This window comes from Phoxinus phoxinus (assembly GCF_949152265.1).
Source record: "Phoxinus phoxinus genome assembly, chromosome: 8".
Lineage (NCBI taxonomy): Eukaryota > Metazoa > Chordata > Actinopteri > Cypriniformes > Leuciscidae > Phoxinus > Phoxinus phoxinus.
This window is the reverse complement of record NC_136883.1, coordinates 34,759,009-34,778,457: the sequence shown is the minus strand read 5'-3', so window position 1 is coordinate 34,778,457 and position 19,449 is coordinate 34,759,009. Positions and strand designations below refer to the sequence as shown.

The following is a 19,449-nucleotide window of genomic DNA, read 5'->3' as shown; positions in this document are numbered from 1 at the left end:
TGTTTATAATCATCAACGAACACCACTAACCACTCTGTGAGTTTAACAGTTTTGTAAACGAACATTATTGGCTGTTTTAATGACATTTTCGGACATGCCCATTGACTCCAATGTTAAATGGGTCCATGGCCAATTCTATTATAGTCAAAAACTCGAGAGAGGAACCATTGTCAAAAAGATGTTGTCCACCACTCTTGTTCATCCAAAACAAACTACAATATAGACTCAAGGTGTTAAATACCGGAATTATCCTTTAAGCAAAGACTGCTGCTGTATTGATATGCAATGAAACTGAAGTAGCAACAGATCTTTTGTTCTGTAGTGTAACGTACTGTATATCCGAGTGAAGCAGAAAAAGAAAAAAACGTCGGGCGGGACTTGGTTCAATACATTGGTCTTTAATTGAAAGTTGGCAGATCTGAATGTGAGCTTGCAGTCAAATGTAAGAAAGGGGCGGGGTTTATGAGGACAAATTCATCGGAGGAGATTCAACTTTGTTGTTGCACTGGAAGTTGGAGTTAACATTTTGATAAAAAAAATATGAGACCAAAATGTTGTTTTCTTTACAACATGCACAGATTAATATTTTACAATAAGATCAATGGCATCAATTAAAAAAAAAAAATAGGGTGCATTTTCGTTTCAGAGGATGACATTTTAGTTTGCGTAGTAATGTAAAAATATGGAAAAAGTAAATTTCACAAGTGAAATTTACTTGTTTTCCTGAACTACAGTATGCACTGGAACACAAAGCTTACTTTTCTCATTCTCAATGTGTACTAGCAACTTTACAAAAGTTTTTAGTTACGCTTTATTTGAATGTGTCCCTGTTACAGTTTATAAATTTAAGTAGTGAGTAATAATAATAATCTACATGTTCTTACTATAGGGTTAGAGTAGGATTAAGGTTTGGCATGTAATTATGCATAATTTATAGTTATTACTATTGTAAATACATGTAACGTGCGACAAGGACACTATAAAATAAAGTGTTACCAAGGTTTCAAAAAAGTTACAAAAATAGTCAAATAAAAAAATGGCCTATGCTGACAGTCGATGCTCTGTTTTGTTAAAGGTGCTGTAAGTGATTTCTGCCAGACTGTCAGCCAAACCCACTTCAGAAACTCAACCGCACTGCAGTTTAACAGAGACGGCTGGGATTTATAAAGACACCCGTTTTCAATTTGTGTATGTGTGCAAACACACTTACAGCCCCTTTAAGTGCCATAAGTTTGCCCCTGTGGTCCACTGCATGTGTTCAGTAGTGTGCTGGTCCCAGGTGTCTGAGAGGAGGCGGGGGGGCAGAGAGCTGCTGGGAGCAGGAGAAGAGTGAGCTGGGGCTTCCTGGAGGAGAGAGATCCTCATCAGAGCTCGGGAACACTCCGGAGGATGTTCTGCTGGAGCACAGGATGCACGATCGGAAATATGTCAAACTGAGATCAAATATCAATATGTAAATGCATTTTTGGAGTTAGAAATCTGTGCTGAATTTTTCTTTTTCTGACCCTACCAGCAGAGGGCGGCATGGAGCCGGTGTTAGAGGAAAAACTGCTTTTCTTTATAGGCTCTTTAATCATTTAAAGCAGAGCTTCTCAACCATTTGAACTCAAAGGCCCCATGACTTTTCCAGTTTTCGAGAAAGGTTTTTAAAAAGAAAAATCTATACAAAAGTTTTAAAATGCCACTAGAGTTATAAGATTGAATACTTTTCCAGACCTAGAAATCATACTTTTACAATTAGGCTAATTCATATCCAGTGGAAACCCTGAAATTGTTGTTTAATTAAATTAAGAAATACATTAGTTTTCAGTTGTTTTAGCTCAATGTAATGCTTGTTTTGTCTTTTTTTTTTTTTTTAAAAAGGGATATTCCCTTAAAAATTAAAATTCTGTCATCATGTACTCACCTTCAAGTTATTCCAAACCTGTATGAATTTCTTCTGCTCAACAAAAACGATATTTTGAAGAATATTGGTAACTAAACAAGTGATGGGACCCACAAGGTGTTTTTTTTATTTATTAATTTTTTATGGAAGTCAATGTGGTTCATCAACTAGTTAACCATATTCTTCAAAATATATTCTTTAGTGTTCAACAGAAGAAAGAAATCCATGCAGGTTGGAACTTGAAGTTGAGTAAATGATGACAGAATTTACATTTTTGGATGAACTATCCCTTTAAGTCCATCTTGAGATCCCCTAGTTGAGAACCACTGGTCTAAAGCCAAACATAGGAAAGTAAGAGTATGTCAGCAGGGATCCACGATCTCCTCGTGTGTTTAAAGTGAGGGAGTTTCTCTTACTCTTGCCGGCTGGTCGCAGCTCTGTCCCGCTGTCGACGGTTCTTGAACCAGTTGCTGACTTGTGTAGCGGTGAGTCCAGTGACCGCAGCCAGATCTCGTTTCTCTCTCGGCGAGGGGTAAGGCTTTCTGCAGTACCACTCTCTCAACACACTACGAGACTTCTCCTGCGAGCAGAGGGTGCAATAAAACCTCTTCAAATAACAGAAGCAAGATTATTTTGCAAAAAAAAAAAAAAAAAAAAAAAAACTATTTAACTGCTAAATAGTTGCTGTTTGCGTGTCGGTGAAAAAAAAAAAAAAAAATCCCCAATGAAATGATTGTACTATAGCCTATTCCAATTTGATAACGTTTTGTTATTCAATATTTTGTATTTTTATGGGATTCTGTGGTACTAAATTATATCTGCAGTAAAATACATGTATTAACTTTTTATAAATGCATCCCGTAAATGAAATATTGTCCCTTTTGGTCTCTTTTTAAAGAAGACACTTGGCAGATTATCGCTAAAGTGAGATTGAACAAAGTTATAAAATGTTACATTTATTGTTATAAAAAAAATGCTCTAAAATACCCTTTTCAATAATTGTTTTTATATGAAATATTTCCAAAACACGCTTTACTCTAAAACTAAAAAAAAAAAATCAAAGCTATAAATCTAAACAAGCCGTGTTCCAAATTTTAGGTTGATATCTCAAAAAATGAGCTTCCAGTAAGATGTTGTTTGGGCCACAGTACCAAACGTTTCCACTAGATGAAATTAATTCCCAATCATTTCCAGTGCCGTCATTTTTGACCGCGAACAATACAAGTGTGACTTTTTTTCAGGCCCATTTAACCTTTTTGAATCATATCAGTGCCAAAACCTTTACCAAGTTTCATAGCATTCCAATGAAGTAAAAAATTCTGCAAAAAAAAAAAAAAAACGTAACGTAATTTTTTGGTAAAAAAAAAGACCCAAATAGCACCAGAGGGTTAAACCAGTGTGCTACTACACCACCAGACTTGAAAACCTTGAAGCAGTAGCTGGTCTCCTCTCCATCCCAGATGGTACGTGGAAGAGGGAACTTGCGACGAATGCGGTACTTGCCCACGGCTCCCAGAGGGCGTCCCCGCTGAAGCTCAGCCTCCATGTAGTGAGCGCGGAGCCAGAGCTGTTGGAGGAGAGGGTGGCTGCGCGGCGAGAACACGTTCCCCTCTAACAGGGCGTACAGCTCAGAGAAACGGCAGTGGTGGAAGGCCACCGCAGCCCTCGCCTTCAGCACGCTCTCCTGACTCAGGGCCATGGACACACACATGTGGGACGGAGTGGAAACAGAAGGTAAAGAGCATAAGAAAGAGGACAAGCGATCCATGCTTCCGCTCTGGAGAAGAACCTCACAAACACATGCCACCTGCTCTGGGGAGAAGCCCATCGCCATGATCCGGCCAAGGATGGTGGATCCTCTCAAGGGATACTGAGGAATTGTTCTGCAAAACAAGTTGTAAAATGTCCCACTACATTACATCTACACGACAGCAAGCTTCACAAGAAGTGTGCAAAACCAAAGTACCTTCTGATGGGGATGCAGAGTAGAAACTCTCAGGTGAAGGAGTTCTCACAATAGTCCTCTTTTGTTGTCCGGTGTGTGAACAAAACGACATAAAAAGCCTGCACTTATTGTTTGCCAATAAGTGCAGCTGATGAGTGTGTCGGATTTTTTGTTTTAGCAGGTTTTACATTCAGCCACAAAGACCCGCCCAGACAACTTTGTACATGCAGGTAACCGGAGAGCATAGGGGTTAAAAAAACAGACGGGCACCAACACACACACACACACACACACACACACGCACAGACCTCTCAGACTAAGTGTTGTTTGTATTTGTATCAATTACCTGGGGAAAATGTCAGGTGCACAATGGAGCTTATTTAAATGTGAAGGCAATCTTATTTTCTAATCAAATCATGGTGGCAGCATTTGTTAGACAATTTGGTTAGATATTGCATTGTAGAAATAAGTATCTATCTATCTATCTATCTATCTATCTATCTATCTATCTATCTATCTATCTATCTATCTATCATGCATGCGAGTAATGATATGAAGAAAGTGTGTGTTGGTTACCTTCTAGAGGGAAAACAATATATTTTTATGTCGTTCAGTAAAAGTGCCTCTAAAAACATGTAACTTTAGATTCATTTTAAACAAAGAGCATTCAGGTAGCATTATATATGTTTATTACATATCACAATAAAATGGAATATAAAAAATAAAATAACTATTCAATACAAAACACACCTCTGTAAAAAGAGATGTTTACAATAAGGACAAAACCTCCCTTTGAAATGATCAAAAAAAAAAAAAAAAGTCTTTGGTTTGATCAGCTGCATATGTTTCTGTTTGTACATGAATGTGAAACGAAAGTATTAAAAAGTGAACGGAACAAACAAATATAACTACTGACTAAAATACATGTGCATTACCATAATAATCATTACATTCTGGAAGAGTAATAGCAATACTCAGGGACTGACACATACACACGCACACATTCCCTTACTTTACAAAAAAAGTTGAAACATTGTCCAGGTGCTTGGGGGGGAACTTTGGCAAGTCAATATAATATCAATCTATGTAACATAAATGTGAAATAAATGCTAAACAAAGCAAAAACTCACACAAAATGGAGTGTATACCTAAGCTACAATGAGGGAAACAGCTTTAAGGTTATCATAAAATGACCCCAAAATGATTGCTAAATGCATTAAATATTGTTAAAAACAAAAACAGAGAAAAATACATGTATACTTTGGGCTAGAGTTAACACAGGTTGCCTACTGTGCACCAAGGGAAAAACATCAAAATCTCACAGGCCTAATATTCCACAAAAGCCTTAAATGTACAGTTGAATGGTTCGAAAATAGCACCAATTCTTGTAGGGCCAGAAATAAAATGTAAATGCTTCACGAATAAACTTTAAAATGTGCAAAACATACAGAGCTGCTCTACATTAAGCAAATCAGTTGTGTTAAAAAAAAGTCATACTTGTAGATTTGAACCACCTAGACTAAAACTGCATTGGATTAAATGACATCAGACATTTCCTGTAGCTATGTGGAAATCTTAGAAATAAAATATTTGATTTCAAACTATATTAAAAAAAGAGAGAAACATTTCACTGTACATGTACATGGTGGATCTGTAGTGTAAGAAGTGGCTGTTTTTAACAGTAAACAAATCTTAGGGTTCAGTTATCATGCAGAACAGTTGCATAGACTAATATTCAGTACTTCAATTCCCTTCAAACACTAGAGCCTACATGCGTTTATACACAGTTTCATGGTAATGAGCTGGAATGCTTGAGTAAGCTCAATGGTTTATCTACAGAAACCAATGTCAATTATCAAAACGTACAGGATTTCCATGGTCAGCTTAGTGCACCATCATGAACTTTTTGTATACAAAGAATATAAAACAACAAAAAAAAGGTAAGAGTGCTTCACTGCGTGTTCAAAGTATGTCCAAGCATCTTGACATCCACAAATCTGATACATGCACCATCCACTCACCAAGGTAAAGAAAATAATTCAAACAGCACCTGAACCAAGCGGTTGCATGTAGTTTATCCAATGCAGTTGTGACAGGCACATTTAAAGGTTAGTGTGTTCCACCCAGTGCTGTGCGTTTATCAACCGATCTATCGGATTTCCTTCTCCCAGTGCATCTATGGATCTTTATGAGCCACCTGTACAGGGGGTGTGTAGTAAAAGCTCCCAATGCCTAGCTCATGTTCAGACCCATTTCACTCCAGGATAGCCATAAACATGCATTTACCTCTATTACATTGTCTCTAGGAGGGAAACCTAATATGACTTTTATGCTTAAATGATAATGAGAAGTAACAAAAATGTAAGGCACAATAGAAGGCATTCCTGCATGCTCTTCACTCCCAGATAAAACAATCTTGATTGCCTTGTACACATTAGTGCCTTTTTACCAGCCACGGTAGCCCTTGTAACAAACCACAAGCTCTGTTTCTCATTAAAACCAGGGCTAACATGTTACTCAAACTTAAATGTCTAGAGGTGAATATTGGTTATACAAATGTCATCTCTGACAAAACGGCAGTGCCTTTACCTCTACAGAAATTTAAATCTCTAGTCATGCCCTTGCTTAATACATTGTTTTCACAAATGAATTCCAGATATATGAGAGAGTTTCTTTTCAACAGCTTAGATATTAGATTGAATACTTCCACTATTTAAGCCTTAACCTACACAAGGAAAAGTGAGGAAAGACTCATAAAACATAGTTCTTCTCGCTTCAGGGACATGGTTGAATGCAACTCTAGCGTGGCTGAGATTTAACATGAACTGTATATAGCAGGTTGTCAGCAGAACTGGTGATTACAAGCCCAGGTCATCATCCACAGGGACAGACTGCAGTTGTGTAAGAATTTTCGAGTCCCCGTCCATGTCCTCCACTTCATCTCTCTCTACGTCCTCACCCGGAGGAGGAGTGCCCAACAGGAGGGACTCTCCTCCTGGCAGGCCCAACAAAGCAGGGTCCTCTGGAAGATCCCCTTTCCCACGCATGTCAAATAATGTCAGACCAGCAGAGGAAGACAGTGGGACAGGGCTATAGACTAGCTGGGAAAAGTGGGGCCCAGATGCCACACCGCTACAGATTGGACTGAGTGGCAGCATGCTATCAGGGCTAAGGGTCTGCTGGGATTGTAGGATGCCTATAGGAGTGGGAGTGCTGGATGAGTCTGGGGTGTTCGGAGAGGCTCCTGGGGTTGGGTTGGCAATGGTCCCTGGCTCAGGGCTGCAGTAAAGTGTAGAGGACCCAACAAATCCCAAAGGAGATGGTTGTAGTGAATTTAAGGTTTGAGCAGTGAGTAAAGGTGCTGGTTGATTCTCGAGTGGATGTACAGCTGAGGTCTGAGGATCAAAGGTGCTGTTGCTTGAAACCAAATTGTCTGGGACGGACTTGACAGGCATGCTGGCAAACTGGATGCCAGCTGGGATAGTAAGGATGAGTTTGCCATTTTGAACACTTAGGATGGGACTGCCCCCGATGCCCCCGATCCCACCTGCCAAGAGGAAGTTGCCTGGATACAAAAGCAGAGTAAAGACATCTCATTACAGAACAAAAAAAAACACACATCTATTTTCCACTGCTGGTGAAATTAACATATGTGACATACCTGGAGAGGCAGACGGAAGCTGAATCACCCCAGAGTTGAGAAGCTGAACACCCGGGATGGTTCCAGTAGGGACACTCTGAGGAGGCCCTATTGGGCTAAGGCGTATCGGTCCCTGGGTAACACTCAATCCTGTTCCAGCTCCAGATGTCAAAATCTGGAAAGCACCTCCTGCGGACGGGATGGAAAGAGACGGTGTTGCGGGGACCACCTGAGGGAAGGAAAGGGTTCCAGTTGGAGTTCCCGCAATAGATGTTACAGGCATAAGTTGAGGCAGTGACAGGGGGACCAGCTGAGGTTGGCCTAAGTCTTTGGGTTGGGATATGGGAACAACTTGAGTCGGGGAGGAGATTGGAATGACTTGCGTCCCCATAGAGGTCTGTATCTGTTGAAGGGTGGCTGAAGTAGATTCATCTCCTAGCTGAGGTGTAAGCACTTGTGTAACATGTCCATCAGCCATCTGGGGGAGTGATAAAGCGCTACTTGTGATTAGTGTGGTGGAGCCATTTTGATGCTGAGCTTGAGCAAATCTTGGACCAATGTGCAAGGTCTGTGTCTGAAACTGAGAAATGGGGACATGGGGTAACTGTGGATTGACCGGGGAGACTGGAACAAGCTGGGGGCAAGATGACACTGTGGCTCCAGATGTAGGCTGCATCAGTTGAGAAACTGGAACGCCCTGTATCGATGGTACCACCTGGGGTAAAGACAGCACCTGAGGGCTAGAGATAGAGCTGCAAGTTGGTGAGTGAGGGTCAGCCTTTCCTAATACTACAATTTCCGGTGGATGTGTCGGCTGTAATGGCACCATGGGACTAGAGATCACTGAACTCACACAGCCAGTTGTTGATGCAGAAATACGATTTGGGGCCAGTATCACCGAAGGAAGAGACGTGGGAGAGATGACAGAAGTAGAGATGGTGGACGAGGACAGAGAGTTTGTAGGCACTGACTGATTAGTATCTGGATTCTTCAAGGCTTCTGGAAAACTGATGAAATCCAGCGGAGAAACGTTGCTGCTGGCTGTTTTGGCGTCCTCGCTAAGAGAGAGAGGTATTGTGCTGGTTAGATTGGCTTGTGGATTCAGAACCAGAGTGGGAAGGCTGCCTTGGGCCTCCATATCAATGATGCCTCGTTCATCTTTGGAGATTACTTGAGCCCCATTAAGTAGCAATGGTGCATTAGATGTAACAGGACTGAGAGTGACTGTGTGGCCATCGCTCAGTGTCAACCCATTAATGATGACCCCGGTTCCTGCCCCTGAGAGTATAGGGCTCCCATTGAGCAGCAGTGGATGAGAGCTTGTGAGGAATCCCCCAGTGCTGTTGAGAATAAGCTGACCAGTACTGCAAGGAGCACCAGTGAGGGATATAAGAGAAGCGTTGGAGCTGCCTGTCTCTAGAGCAGCAGGTTTGTCAGTAATATCCTCCAGATCTCCTTTGCTGGCTTCATCTTCTGTGCTGTGGTTCCCATCAGATTCACTAAAGAAGAGACAGAAATATTACCTTTAGTCAAACAGTCTTAATGTAGTTCCAATCAATGTCCAATCCTCAAAAACTTTTTGACATCTGTATCAATGGAGGAGAAACCCAAATGAATTAAAAACCAGACCCAGTAAAGCTTGTGGTCTGACAAAAAAACTCTAGATTACCCTCAACCGCTTTTAATTTATTCCAGACATCAAACACACACAAAAAATATATTCATATAATTCATATAATCACCCGTGGTCAACTATCGCCATGGTTGATATATTTGCGTCGGCCAATTCGTTTTTCTTACTTTTTTGGCAGATGTGTCGGAAGCGGGACTTTTATAGGGCATAAAACGTGTACTCTGAGTAACAGTCTGTCCGTGTGAACTGAATGTGGACAGGAGAGTTCAGCTGTCACTGGACAATCGCCAAACTTTAAACCTTTGATTTCAAAACTATGCTGCGCTATATCCAGTTGCCCACTGTCATATTCATGTAATTTTTGCTGTATGTAAAATTAGTTACCTTGTCTTTATTTGAAAAAATTGGTTAGTGCTTACTTCCTTTTTATTCATATATTTTTAACAATTTATTTGTGAAAATACTGTAAAAGTATTTCAGAATCAAAAAGTTCTAATTTATGAATTAAGTCAAATAAATGATAAATATAACCGCCTTATATGTTCACTAAATATCGGCATCAGCAATAAAATAAAATATATATATATATCGGTCAACTACTAATTATCACCCATTGATTTTATGGTTGAAACATTTGATGACACGTATCTTGAGAGGGATGTCTCTTATAAATACTTTGGTATCTGGCTTGATGATATATTGACTTTTAGTATTCATAATTTCATATTGATAGACCAAGGTTAGGTTTTTATTTTCATTTTTAAAAAAAAGTTTTTTTTGTTGTTGTTGCTAGAAATAGATTAGTCCAGAGTACTTTGTTGTCAGTTTTGGACTATAGTGATGTAATTTATTATGCATTGCACCTTTGTTTTACTGCATCCAATCTATCATGCTGCTTTACAAAATGTAACTGGTGCAACTCTCTGTACACATATATGTAATTTATATGAAATGACAGTGGACACTGGACACAGTGGAAAAATCAGGTTAAATTTTATTTTACAAGCTTTACTGGGCAAGTTTACCGTAGTACATATCTATTTTGCTTACTATTGCTAGCAAAGAACCAGATCAACAGAAAACGTTTACTTAAGACCATTCTCCAGCACAGAGCTTGATAGATCTGTCTTTTCCAATCATACTATGCAAGCGTGGAATGAGCTTCAAGGTACTAAACATGGAATCTGTACCATCTCTTGATCTGTTAAAAAAAATACTTAATTTTTTTTTTATATTAGTTAAATACAATGCATTTAATATTAGTTATTATTATTATTTCCATGGTTTTTTTAGTTCTTGATCTTGGTATGTTTTGAGTGTGGTTTTCATGTATTACTTTTGTATTTTTATGTGAATTTTCTTTGTTGTTGTTGTTGAAGATTTAGTGTATTTTTGCATTATATGCTATCTTGAAAATATAGGCATTTGCACAACATACATGTGGTTTTAGGGAACAAAGCAGCCGTTTATAAAAAGAGATTGAAAATAGTTTCTCTAGCCCTAGTTGATAAAACGAATATAATAATAAACACTAAAACTAGACTGTCTGACATTTTGTTATCTACTATCTTTGTGTGGCTTCTGCAATAATTACTTCTGCCTTAAATCCTAATGTAGGACATGCATATCAATGTAGGACTATATATATCAATGTCCGCTCTGCATCCTGAGATTTAACAGTCCATGGACAGAAAGTCATTGTGGTGCAGAGTTTCAGGAAACTCGAGCCACTCCTGGCGCCCCTATCTCACATTTCACAACAAAGCGACATGCTTTCAGCCTTGTTTTCTAAGATCTCCATGTCATTTTCACGTGTCAAACACTTCAGTTAACAGCGATAGTGCAATAAATATATATTTAACTTTTTCCACAGCTGCATCACCCAAACCATAAAACAGGCCTGCATGAAGAGTATACAGTAAAGCAAGAAAGTAAGAAGACTGGGCACCCAATATTTGTAGCTCACACCCTCGTCCTTGTGTAAACCTCGCACACAATAGAGATTTGTTTACAGCTCTTTTCTCTCAGTTTGGCTCAAGGATGTCTCTCTTGGGCCGGAAAGAAAGCCCTGTTAATCGAAACAATGCAATGCACTTACCTTTTGCTGTTGGTGCCGGACGGGGTCCGGTCCCTCTGTCGGCGATTCTTGAACCAGTTGCTCACTTGAGTCAAAGAAAGTCCGGTAACTTTGGCTAAATTCTTCTTCTCGGCCGGAGTGGGATACCTGTTGATCTTGTAACATTCCTTCAGAGCGTTGCGCGACTTCTCCTTGAAGCAGTACACCGTCTCCTCTCCGTCCCAAATGGTTTTGGGCAAAGGAAACTTTTTGCGCAGTCGATATTTGTCCACGGCGCCCAGACTGCGACCCCGAGACCTCTCAGCCTCCTTGTAACGCGCCTTCAAGTAGAGGTCTTGAAGGAACCCATGGTTACTCGGGTGGAAGTCATGGCTGTCTAGGATGGCGTACAATTCTTTGAATTCCTCCCGGTGAAAAGCGACCAGAGCCTGGGCCTTCAGCAGGGTCTCGTTGCCACGTAGCAGATCTGCCGAAGGAGGGATGGTGGAGAGGAATCTCCACAGGCGATCCACATTGCCCGCTTGCAGGAGCGCTTCGCACAGACACGCGACTTGATCGGTGGAAAAACTGAGCGCCGAGTTCTGGAAGCTTTGAAGCAGTTGTTCCGAAACTTCGTCCGGGTCCGGATCTGGATCCGTCTCCTCTTTCACTTTAGCTTCGTCTTGCGTGGACTCCTTTGGGCCGTTTTCAGTTTGTTCTGAGGACTCCAAAGACAAGGAAGCCATTTTTATTTTAACTTTTTTCCTTCAAGTTCCTCCTCCCTCCCCTTCTGTGTGTCTCTCTCTCCCCTTCTGTGTGTGTCTCTCTCCCATTCTCCCGTAGGCGAGCGAGCGAACGCCGCTTCAGAGCGAGGCGTGCGTGCGTCACGCCCCTGCGTTTCGTCAACCTCCCCCATCCAGACATCATCATCCTCCGCAGGCCTGCTGCTGCTTTACCATTGTGCAATCCTCACTCTTAGTTTGTGTTTGTATACAACTCCTTTCAGACTCACACGTGGACATACATACATACATACATACATACATACATACATACATACATACATACATACATAGGCTACATACATACATACATACATACATATAGATACACACATACATACATATACATACATACATACATACATACATACATACACACATACATACATACATACATACATACATATAGATACACACATACATACATACATACATACATACATACATACATACAGATACACATATACATACATACACATACATACCCAGGTGAAAAGGAAATATATTTAAAGTGTGCTTATTTTGATATACTTAATGTATTTTAAGTGTATTGTATTAATTATGTATTAAATGTGTTATTTTGGAACAACTTCAAGTATACTAAATGTACTTTTATATGTATTTAAGTTCAATTTTAATGTAATAGTAATATATTTTAATATACTTAATTGTGTTAAAATGGAACTATTTTAAGTATTTAGTGTAATTTAATAGCACTTCTTTAAATTGTATTTTTAATACATTTTAAATGTACTTTCGAAATACAACTTAAATATATTTTTAACATCATATTAATGTGTTCCCAGTATATTTTAAATATAATATCAGGTTATTAATAATGTATTAGTAGAACACTATAAGACCCACTATTAGTATATTAAAAATATATTTTTGAACAAAACCATTCAGTATGAAAAAAATATATTTTAATGTATTAAAAATACAGTTAAAAATTATAATTCAGTTAAACACAGTAAAAACAATATTTGTATAAAACACACACAAACACTCTTTGAAAGATAGTAAACTTTAATGCACTACATTAGTACAGCAACATATGAAAATTAAACAAAATACATTAACATAAAATGCATTGATCTACAGAAGTATTAAACAGAACAAAAAAAAAAAGAACTTAAAGGAATAAGTTCAACAAAGTCAAACAAAGTGAAATACAATAGCTGCAAACAGTCCTTCATCCTTCAAGCGAATTGAAATGATTGGTCTTGGAGTTTGCCTCGTTGCATTTTCTTCTGATCAGTGCTCGCACCTCAGACACTGTCGTGGTCGGAAACGGTTTGATCTCAGTATCTATGAAAAGGGAAAAATATTATTATTATTATTTTAAATATTAATGCAAAATTAACATCTGTTAAAAAAGTCACTGTTCCCTTTCGAAAGGGAACTTGCACTGCGTATCTAGGCGCCCCTTTTATACTTCTGGGTCACACTAATAGTTAGGTTGTCGCCAAATTCGTTTGCCGTGATTTTATAGCTTTTTAGACACCGGTTCACATGGAGGGCATTCCCCAAAGCTCATTCCCTGCTCTCAGGGAACAGTCGTAACCACAATTTTTTAATATGGCATGTAATGCTTAGTTCATATTTTAACAGAAGACATTCAATATAAAATGTTAATATAATGCAAAAAAAGGAGTTAATAAAATATCTACATCAAATAGAACAAACATTAAGTCTTGCTGAAAAACAGTGAGGTCTACATGTTATGACACTGTATCACAGCAAAAAAAAAAAACAGACAAGTATAATAATTATAATGTATAACAAATGCTAATCTTTATTTTTAGCATTATCATTTGTTTTTAGTCAGCCCCCTTTGACTTCGAGAGCAAAACAAAGTGATGTACAGAAACACATACGTCATGACCGAATCACCATTCAATAGTCCGGATTCAAAAATCTCTATAACAGAGGTGATATGAGATTAAACCATACTTACTACTAGAGATGCACCGATTACAATTTTACAGGCCGATTCCGATTTTTCACTGAGTTTGACCTGCCGATACCGATTTTAGCCGATTCCGATTAAATTTTCTTCTAAAATTATCATTTTTATCAAGCTCATATATTTAAGTTCAGTAATTTCACTTAAATGACAAATAGGTCATTTTCATTGCCATTTAAGATAAATGACTGAACTTAAATATTCAAGCTTGATAAAATTGATCATTCTAGAAGAAAATTTCAGATGGCACTTAGAGGCTTAAAGGGTTAGTTCACCCAAAAATGAAAATAATGTCATTAATGACTCACCCTCATGTCGTTCTAAGCCCGTAAGACCTCCGTTCATCTTCGGAACACCGTTTAAGATATTTTAGATTTAGTCCGAGAGATTTCTGTCCCTCCATTGAAGCTGTATATACAGTATACTGTCCGTGTCCATAAAGGTTATATAAACATCATCAAAGTAGTCCATGTGACATCAGTGGGTTAGTTAGAAGTTTTTGAAGCATCGAAAATACTTTTTGGTCCAAAAATAACACAAAATAAGACTTTATTCAGCATTGTATTCTCTCCCGGGTCTGTTGTCAATCCTTCACAGTTACGCTGATGGCGTAAGACGCTGATGACGTGTTATCCGGTGCGCCCGAGCTTCATTTATAGACTGAGGGAAACGCACGCTGTAAAAGTGTCTCATCCGCGACATGCACATTTACGCACCATTAAAAAATGATATCCACGCAAACAATGTAGAATAGCTTGAATATAGCGTGCGTCTCCCTCAGACTGTAAACGAAGCTCGGGCGCACCGGATAACACGTCATCAGCGTCTTACGTCAGCAGCGTCACTGCGGAGTCCTGAACGCAGATTCACAACAGACCCGGGAGAGAATACAATGCTGAATAAAGTCTTATTTTGTGTTTATTTTTGGACCAAAAAGTATTTTCGATGCTTCAAAAACTTCTAACTAACCCACTGATGTCACATGGACTACTTTGATGATCTTTTTATTACCTTTATGGACATGGACAGTATACTGTATATACAGCTTCAATGGAGGGACAGAAATCTCTCGGACTAAATCTAAAATATCTTAAACTGTGTTCCGAAGATGAACGGAGGTCTTACGGGCTTAGAACGACATGAGGGTGAGTCATTAATGACATTATTTTCATTTTTGGGTGAACTAACCCTTTAAATTGCATCTGAACTCTTCATTTATTATTATAATTTTTTTTATTAAATAAAACACCATATACTTTTACCCAAACTGAATAATTAAAACAAGTTTAAATGGGTACATTTTCTACAAATATTTTTGTGTTCATTTTCTAGCCTACTCCAGTTCTTGTTAAACACACTAGACATGCACAATCTGTGCATTTTGGGCATTTTTTGTGTGAAATCATATTTATTTTGTCCATCAAAAGCGTGTTTTCACTTTAACGCACTCCTGCTCCGCGTATTTTTTCGGGCGTGAATGTCAATCAATGAGAGCATTCACACACAAAAAATAAAACCCGCTGCTCACGCTTGCGGTGTGAAACGGCTGTAATTCACGAGGTTTCCTACATGTGCGGCCCGTGTGCATGTCTGATTGCTGATGTTGTGCGATGTTAATCATATGGCACCCAAGGTCATGGCCGATCACGTGAAAATCTGCCAATTTCGGTCACCAGCCGATCAATCGGTGCATCACTACTTACTACTCTCTTCTTCGCTTGTCTCTGCACTCAGTTTTTCTTCTATAGCAGCTAGTCTGAAAAACAACAAATAAAAAAAAAAGAGATTTATAAATATATATATACATACACACAAATATATAAGGCAGGCAAATTATGAAGAATGATTTGTTTTGTTTTTAAGAATGACAGTATGCTGAGTACAATGTACTTGGTGGGTAATATAATCAAAACCCTTCACAGACTCGGCAGTTTAGATACGCTCTCTTATAAGCATCCCTTTTAACAATTTAATCTTTGTACTTATTTGTAATTAGAAATATATATTAGAAAGTAATCAAAAAGGAAATAAGGTTGTCAAGCTTGAACAAATATAAACACCAATCAACACACACTACCATTATTGGCTGGTCAGCTCAAGACAAAGGTAGCTATATTCATAACATGTTTTTTCAAACTTTTTAAAGATAATTTACATCATAACAATGAAGCCAAATTCTTCAGGAAATCAGAAATAAATACACAGCTTCAGCAAATAAAAATGATATTAATATAATGATGTACATATTATAATAACTAATTAATTTTTTTGAAGATGCATTGGACAATGTTTTATAGTTGTTTTAAGACAGATAAATGTCTCCACATAGATTTTAAACAGATTTATCAAAGACTTTAGACTTTGACAGTGCAGAAGTTGCTAGACTTCAGTGTCAGCATCATGTTACAGCGGTTAAAGTCAGTAACCCACGTGCAAGTCATATTAGCAAATGCATAGCAGACCTTTCCACCTAGGAAAACAACTAAACAGTGAGATAGTTATTTATGCAAACAGCAACTAAAACTTACCAGTAACTTCTGAGGCAGTATCTTCATCTCTTCGAGTCTGCTTCGACTTTGACTTGAAAATCTTGGCTCTGATTGGGCAAATTGAATGTAGCTGAACTGAAAAAGACGTGATATTACACTTTGTGCCAAAAATACGAAATGGTGTCATGATCACTCACCCTTAAGTAGTTCCAAACCATTTAAGACTTTCGTTAATCTTCGATAGAAAAACTGTCATGATTCATATCCCTCCGATGAACGATTCACCAGATCTGTTCACGTTTCAAAAAGTGAATCGCAAAAAACATCACCCAATCCATATTAATCGCGTGGTTTCCTCCAAGTCCTCTAAAGAAACACGATCGCTATAAATATTTTAACAGTTTAAATTTAAACGTCTAAATCTAATCACATTCAAGGACCGCATGCACAGCAACTGAAGATCTGAGTGAGATGCTAGCGCATTATCATAAGAACCAATCACAGCCGTTCAACGCCTCTGGAACCAATCAGGACTAGTCACATGTGTTATGCTCATTGTTCAAATTTAAACAAGAACAACACCTTTTTGGAAATTAACATTTCTTTGGAAAATGTATCTATGATGCATTTAAAAAAATATGATGCTGAAATTATTGTGGGAATTTCAGTAGTACAAAATATCATGTAATAGACAACAGCCTTTAGCCTTTTACAACAAACAAGTAAAAGTGAAAAAATAATAATTTTAAGCTTATTGCAATGCTAATAATAGTTGACAAATGTTTCTAATACATTATAAGTTGGTATATATTGTAAATGTATTTTTTTTTATATTAAAATGATAAAAACATAAATAATTAAACTATATTGCAGTAGGCCTAAGTGTTTATAAAGTACATACATTTTAAACACACTAAAAGCTTAATCATTTTGCTGTTCTTACACAAAGTACACATAAAATGTAGGCTACTTTAAGTAAGAGCAACATATGCATGTTTTCTGTAAGTACACTAAAACTTCACTAAAAGTATGGTTGCATTTAGCATATTTCTTAAAAGTGTAACTAAGCATATATTTATTACCAAATACTTCTAGTACACTTTTAAGAAATATATTTAAAGTATGCTTGTAATTAGCATATTTATTAAAAGTATAATTAAATATATATTTATTACCAATGTACTACTAGTATACTGTTTATAAATATATTTAAAGTATGCTTGTAATTAGCATATTTATTAAAAGTATACTTAAATATATATTTATTACCAATGTACTACTAGTATACTTTTTATAAATATATTTAAAGTATGCTTGTAATTAGCATATTTATTAAAAGTATAATTAAATATATATTTATTACCAATGTACTACTAATATACTGTTTAGAAATATATTTAAAGTATGTTTTTAATTAACATATTTATTAAAAGTATACTTAAATATATATTTATTACCAATGCACTATTAGTATACTGTTTAGAAATATATTTAAAGTATGCTTTTAATTAGCATATTTATTAAAAGTATACTTAAATATATATTTATTACCAATGCACTATTAGTATACTGTTTAGAAATATATTTAAAGTATGCTTTTAATTAGCATATTTATTAAAAGTATACTTAAATATATATTTATTACCAATGCACTATTAGTATACTGTTTAGAAATGTATTTAAAGTATGCTTTTAATTAGTATATTTATTAAAAGTATACTTAAATATATATTTATTACCAATATACTACTAGTATATTTTTTATAAATATATTAAAATGCAATTCAATGTATTTTAAATGCACTTTAAATAAGCATGTTGGAAATACAAATGTATTATAAACATACTATTTGAATTTCAAATATATTTTTAATACATTTAATACTACGTCTTTTTCACCTGGGTACATACATACATACATACATACATACATACATACATACATACATACATACAGATACACACATACATACATACATACATACAGACACATACACATACATACATACATACATACATAGATACACACATACATACATACATACATACATAGATACACACATACATACACATACATACATACATACATACATACATACATACATACATACATACATACATACATACATACATACATACATACATACATACATATAGATACACACATACATACATACATAGATACACCCATACATACGTACGTACATACTTATAGATACATACATACATATAGATACACACATATACACACATACATACATACATAGATACACCCATACACACATACATACATACATACATAGATACACCCATACATACATACATACATACTTATAGATACATACATACATATAGATACACACATATACATACACATACATACATACATACATATATACACTATATACATATAGGCCTACATTACATACATACTGAAGATTGTCTGTTTAATGAACCCATTGATCTTTAGAAGTTTGATCAGGTATTTTTATTAATCCAAACTTTTATGTTAAGTAAAACAGGATTAGGCCTACTTTGCTTTAGTGTGTCACTAGGAAAATTCACAGAGACAACAGATGTTGTCAGATGTCCAGCAACAACCAACGTGTGTGTGTGTGTGTGTGTGTGTGTGTGTGTGTGTGTGTGTGTGTGTGTGTGTGTGTGTGTGTGTGCGTGTGTGTGTGTTCCTGGTAAACCTCACAAAATGTCCACACACAAAGACGGCAATATTCGAAATCCTTGTCCTTGAGGGGAAATGTTTTGGCGCCAATGAGGAAAACAGCTTATAAATCATACTAAGTGAAGTTTTTTTTTTAGTTTTTTTAATGTAAAAATGCAAGGGTAGGGTTAGTGTAAGGGGAGAGAATATACAGTGTGTACAGTATAAATATCATTATATGGAAAGTCCCCATAGAACATGAAAACAGTGTGTGTGTGTGTGTGTGTGTGTGTGTTTTAAAACTTTGCATGCTGGATGGACAGGGAGAGTAAGGGTTGAAATGTGAAAGAGGACACGCACACCTGGAAGCCGAGGGACAGGAGTAGATGAA

The 19,449-nt window shown here is 37.0% G+C and overlaps 2 protein-coding genes and 1 long non-coding RNA gene across 4 annotated transcripts; all 3 read right to left on the bottom strand.

The window, feature by feature from the left end:
* Positions 1–382: 382 nt before the first annotated feature.
* On the bottom strand, positions 383–3,989 carry six9 (SIX homeobox 9). 2 transcript variants are annotated; one of them, XM_079621588.1, is made up of 4 exons: positions 3,852–3,989; positions 3,312–3,768; positions 2,302–2,465; positions 383–1,394 (listed from the first exon to the last, which is right to left on the bottom strand). In XM_079621588.1, the coding sequence occupies exons 2-4, from the start codon at positions 3,717–3,719 to the stop codon at positions 1,259–1,261; spliced, it is 708 nt and encodes a 235-aa protein (XP_079477714.1). In that variant the 5' UTR covers positions 3,720–3,768; positions 3,852–3,989; the 3' UTR covers positions 383–1,258. The 2 variants fall into 2 exon arrangements, with proteins under 2 accessions (XP_079477714.1, XP_079477713.1); XM_079621587.1 differs by having other exon boundaries at positions 383–1,397; positions 3,852–3,979.
* A 507-nt stretch (positions 3,990–4,496) lies between these two features.
* six5 (SIX homeobox 5) lies at positions 4,497–13,046 on the bottom strand. Its single transcript, XM_079621871.1, has 3 exons — positions 11,202–13,046; positions 7,492–8,969; positions 4,497–7,395 (listed from the first exon to the last, which is right to left on the bottom strand). The coding sequence occupies exons 1-3, from the start codon at positions 11,903–11,905 to the stop codon at positions 6,689–6,691; spliced, it is 2,889 nt and encodes a 962-aa protein (XP_079477997.1). The 5' UTR covers positions 11,906–13,046; the 3' UTR covers positions 4,497–6,688.
* A 120-nt stretch (positions 13,047–13,166) lies between these two features.
* Positions 13,167–16,576, bottom strand: LOC307003459. Its single transcript, XR_013798714.1, has 3 exons — positions 16,439–16,576; positions 15,614–15,666; positions 13,167–13,252 (listed from the first exon to the last, which is right to left on the bottom strand). It is a non-coding gene; the product is annotated as an uncharacterized lncRNA (long non-coding RNA).
* Positions 16,577–19,449: the final 2,873 nt, after the last annotated feature.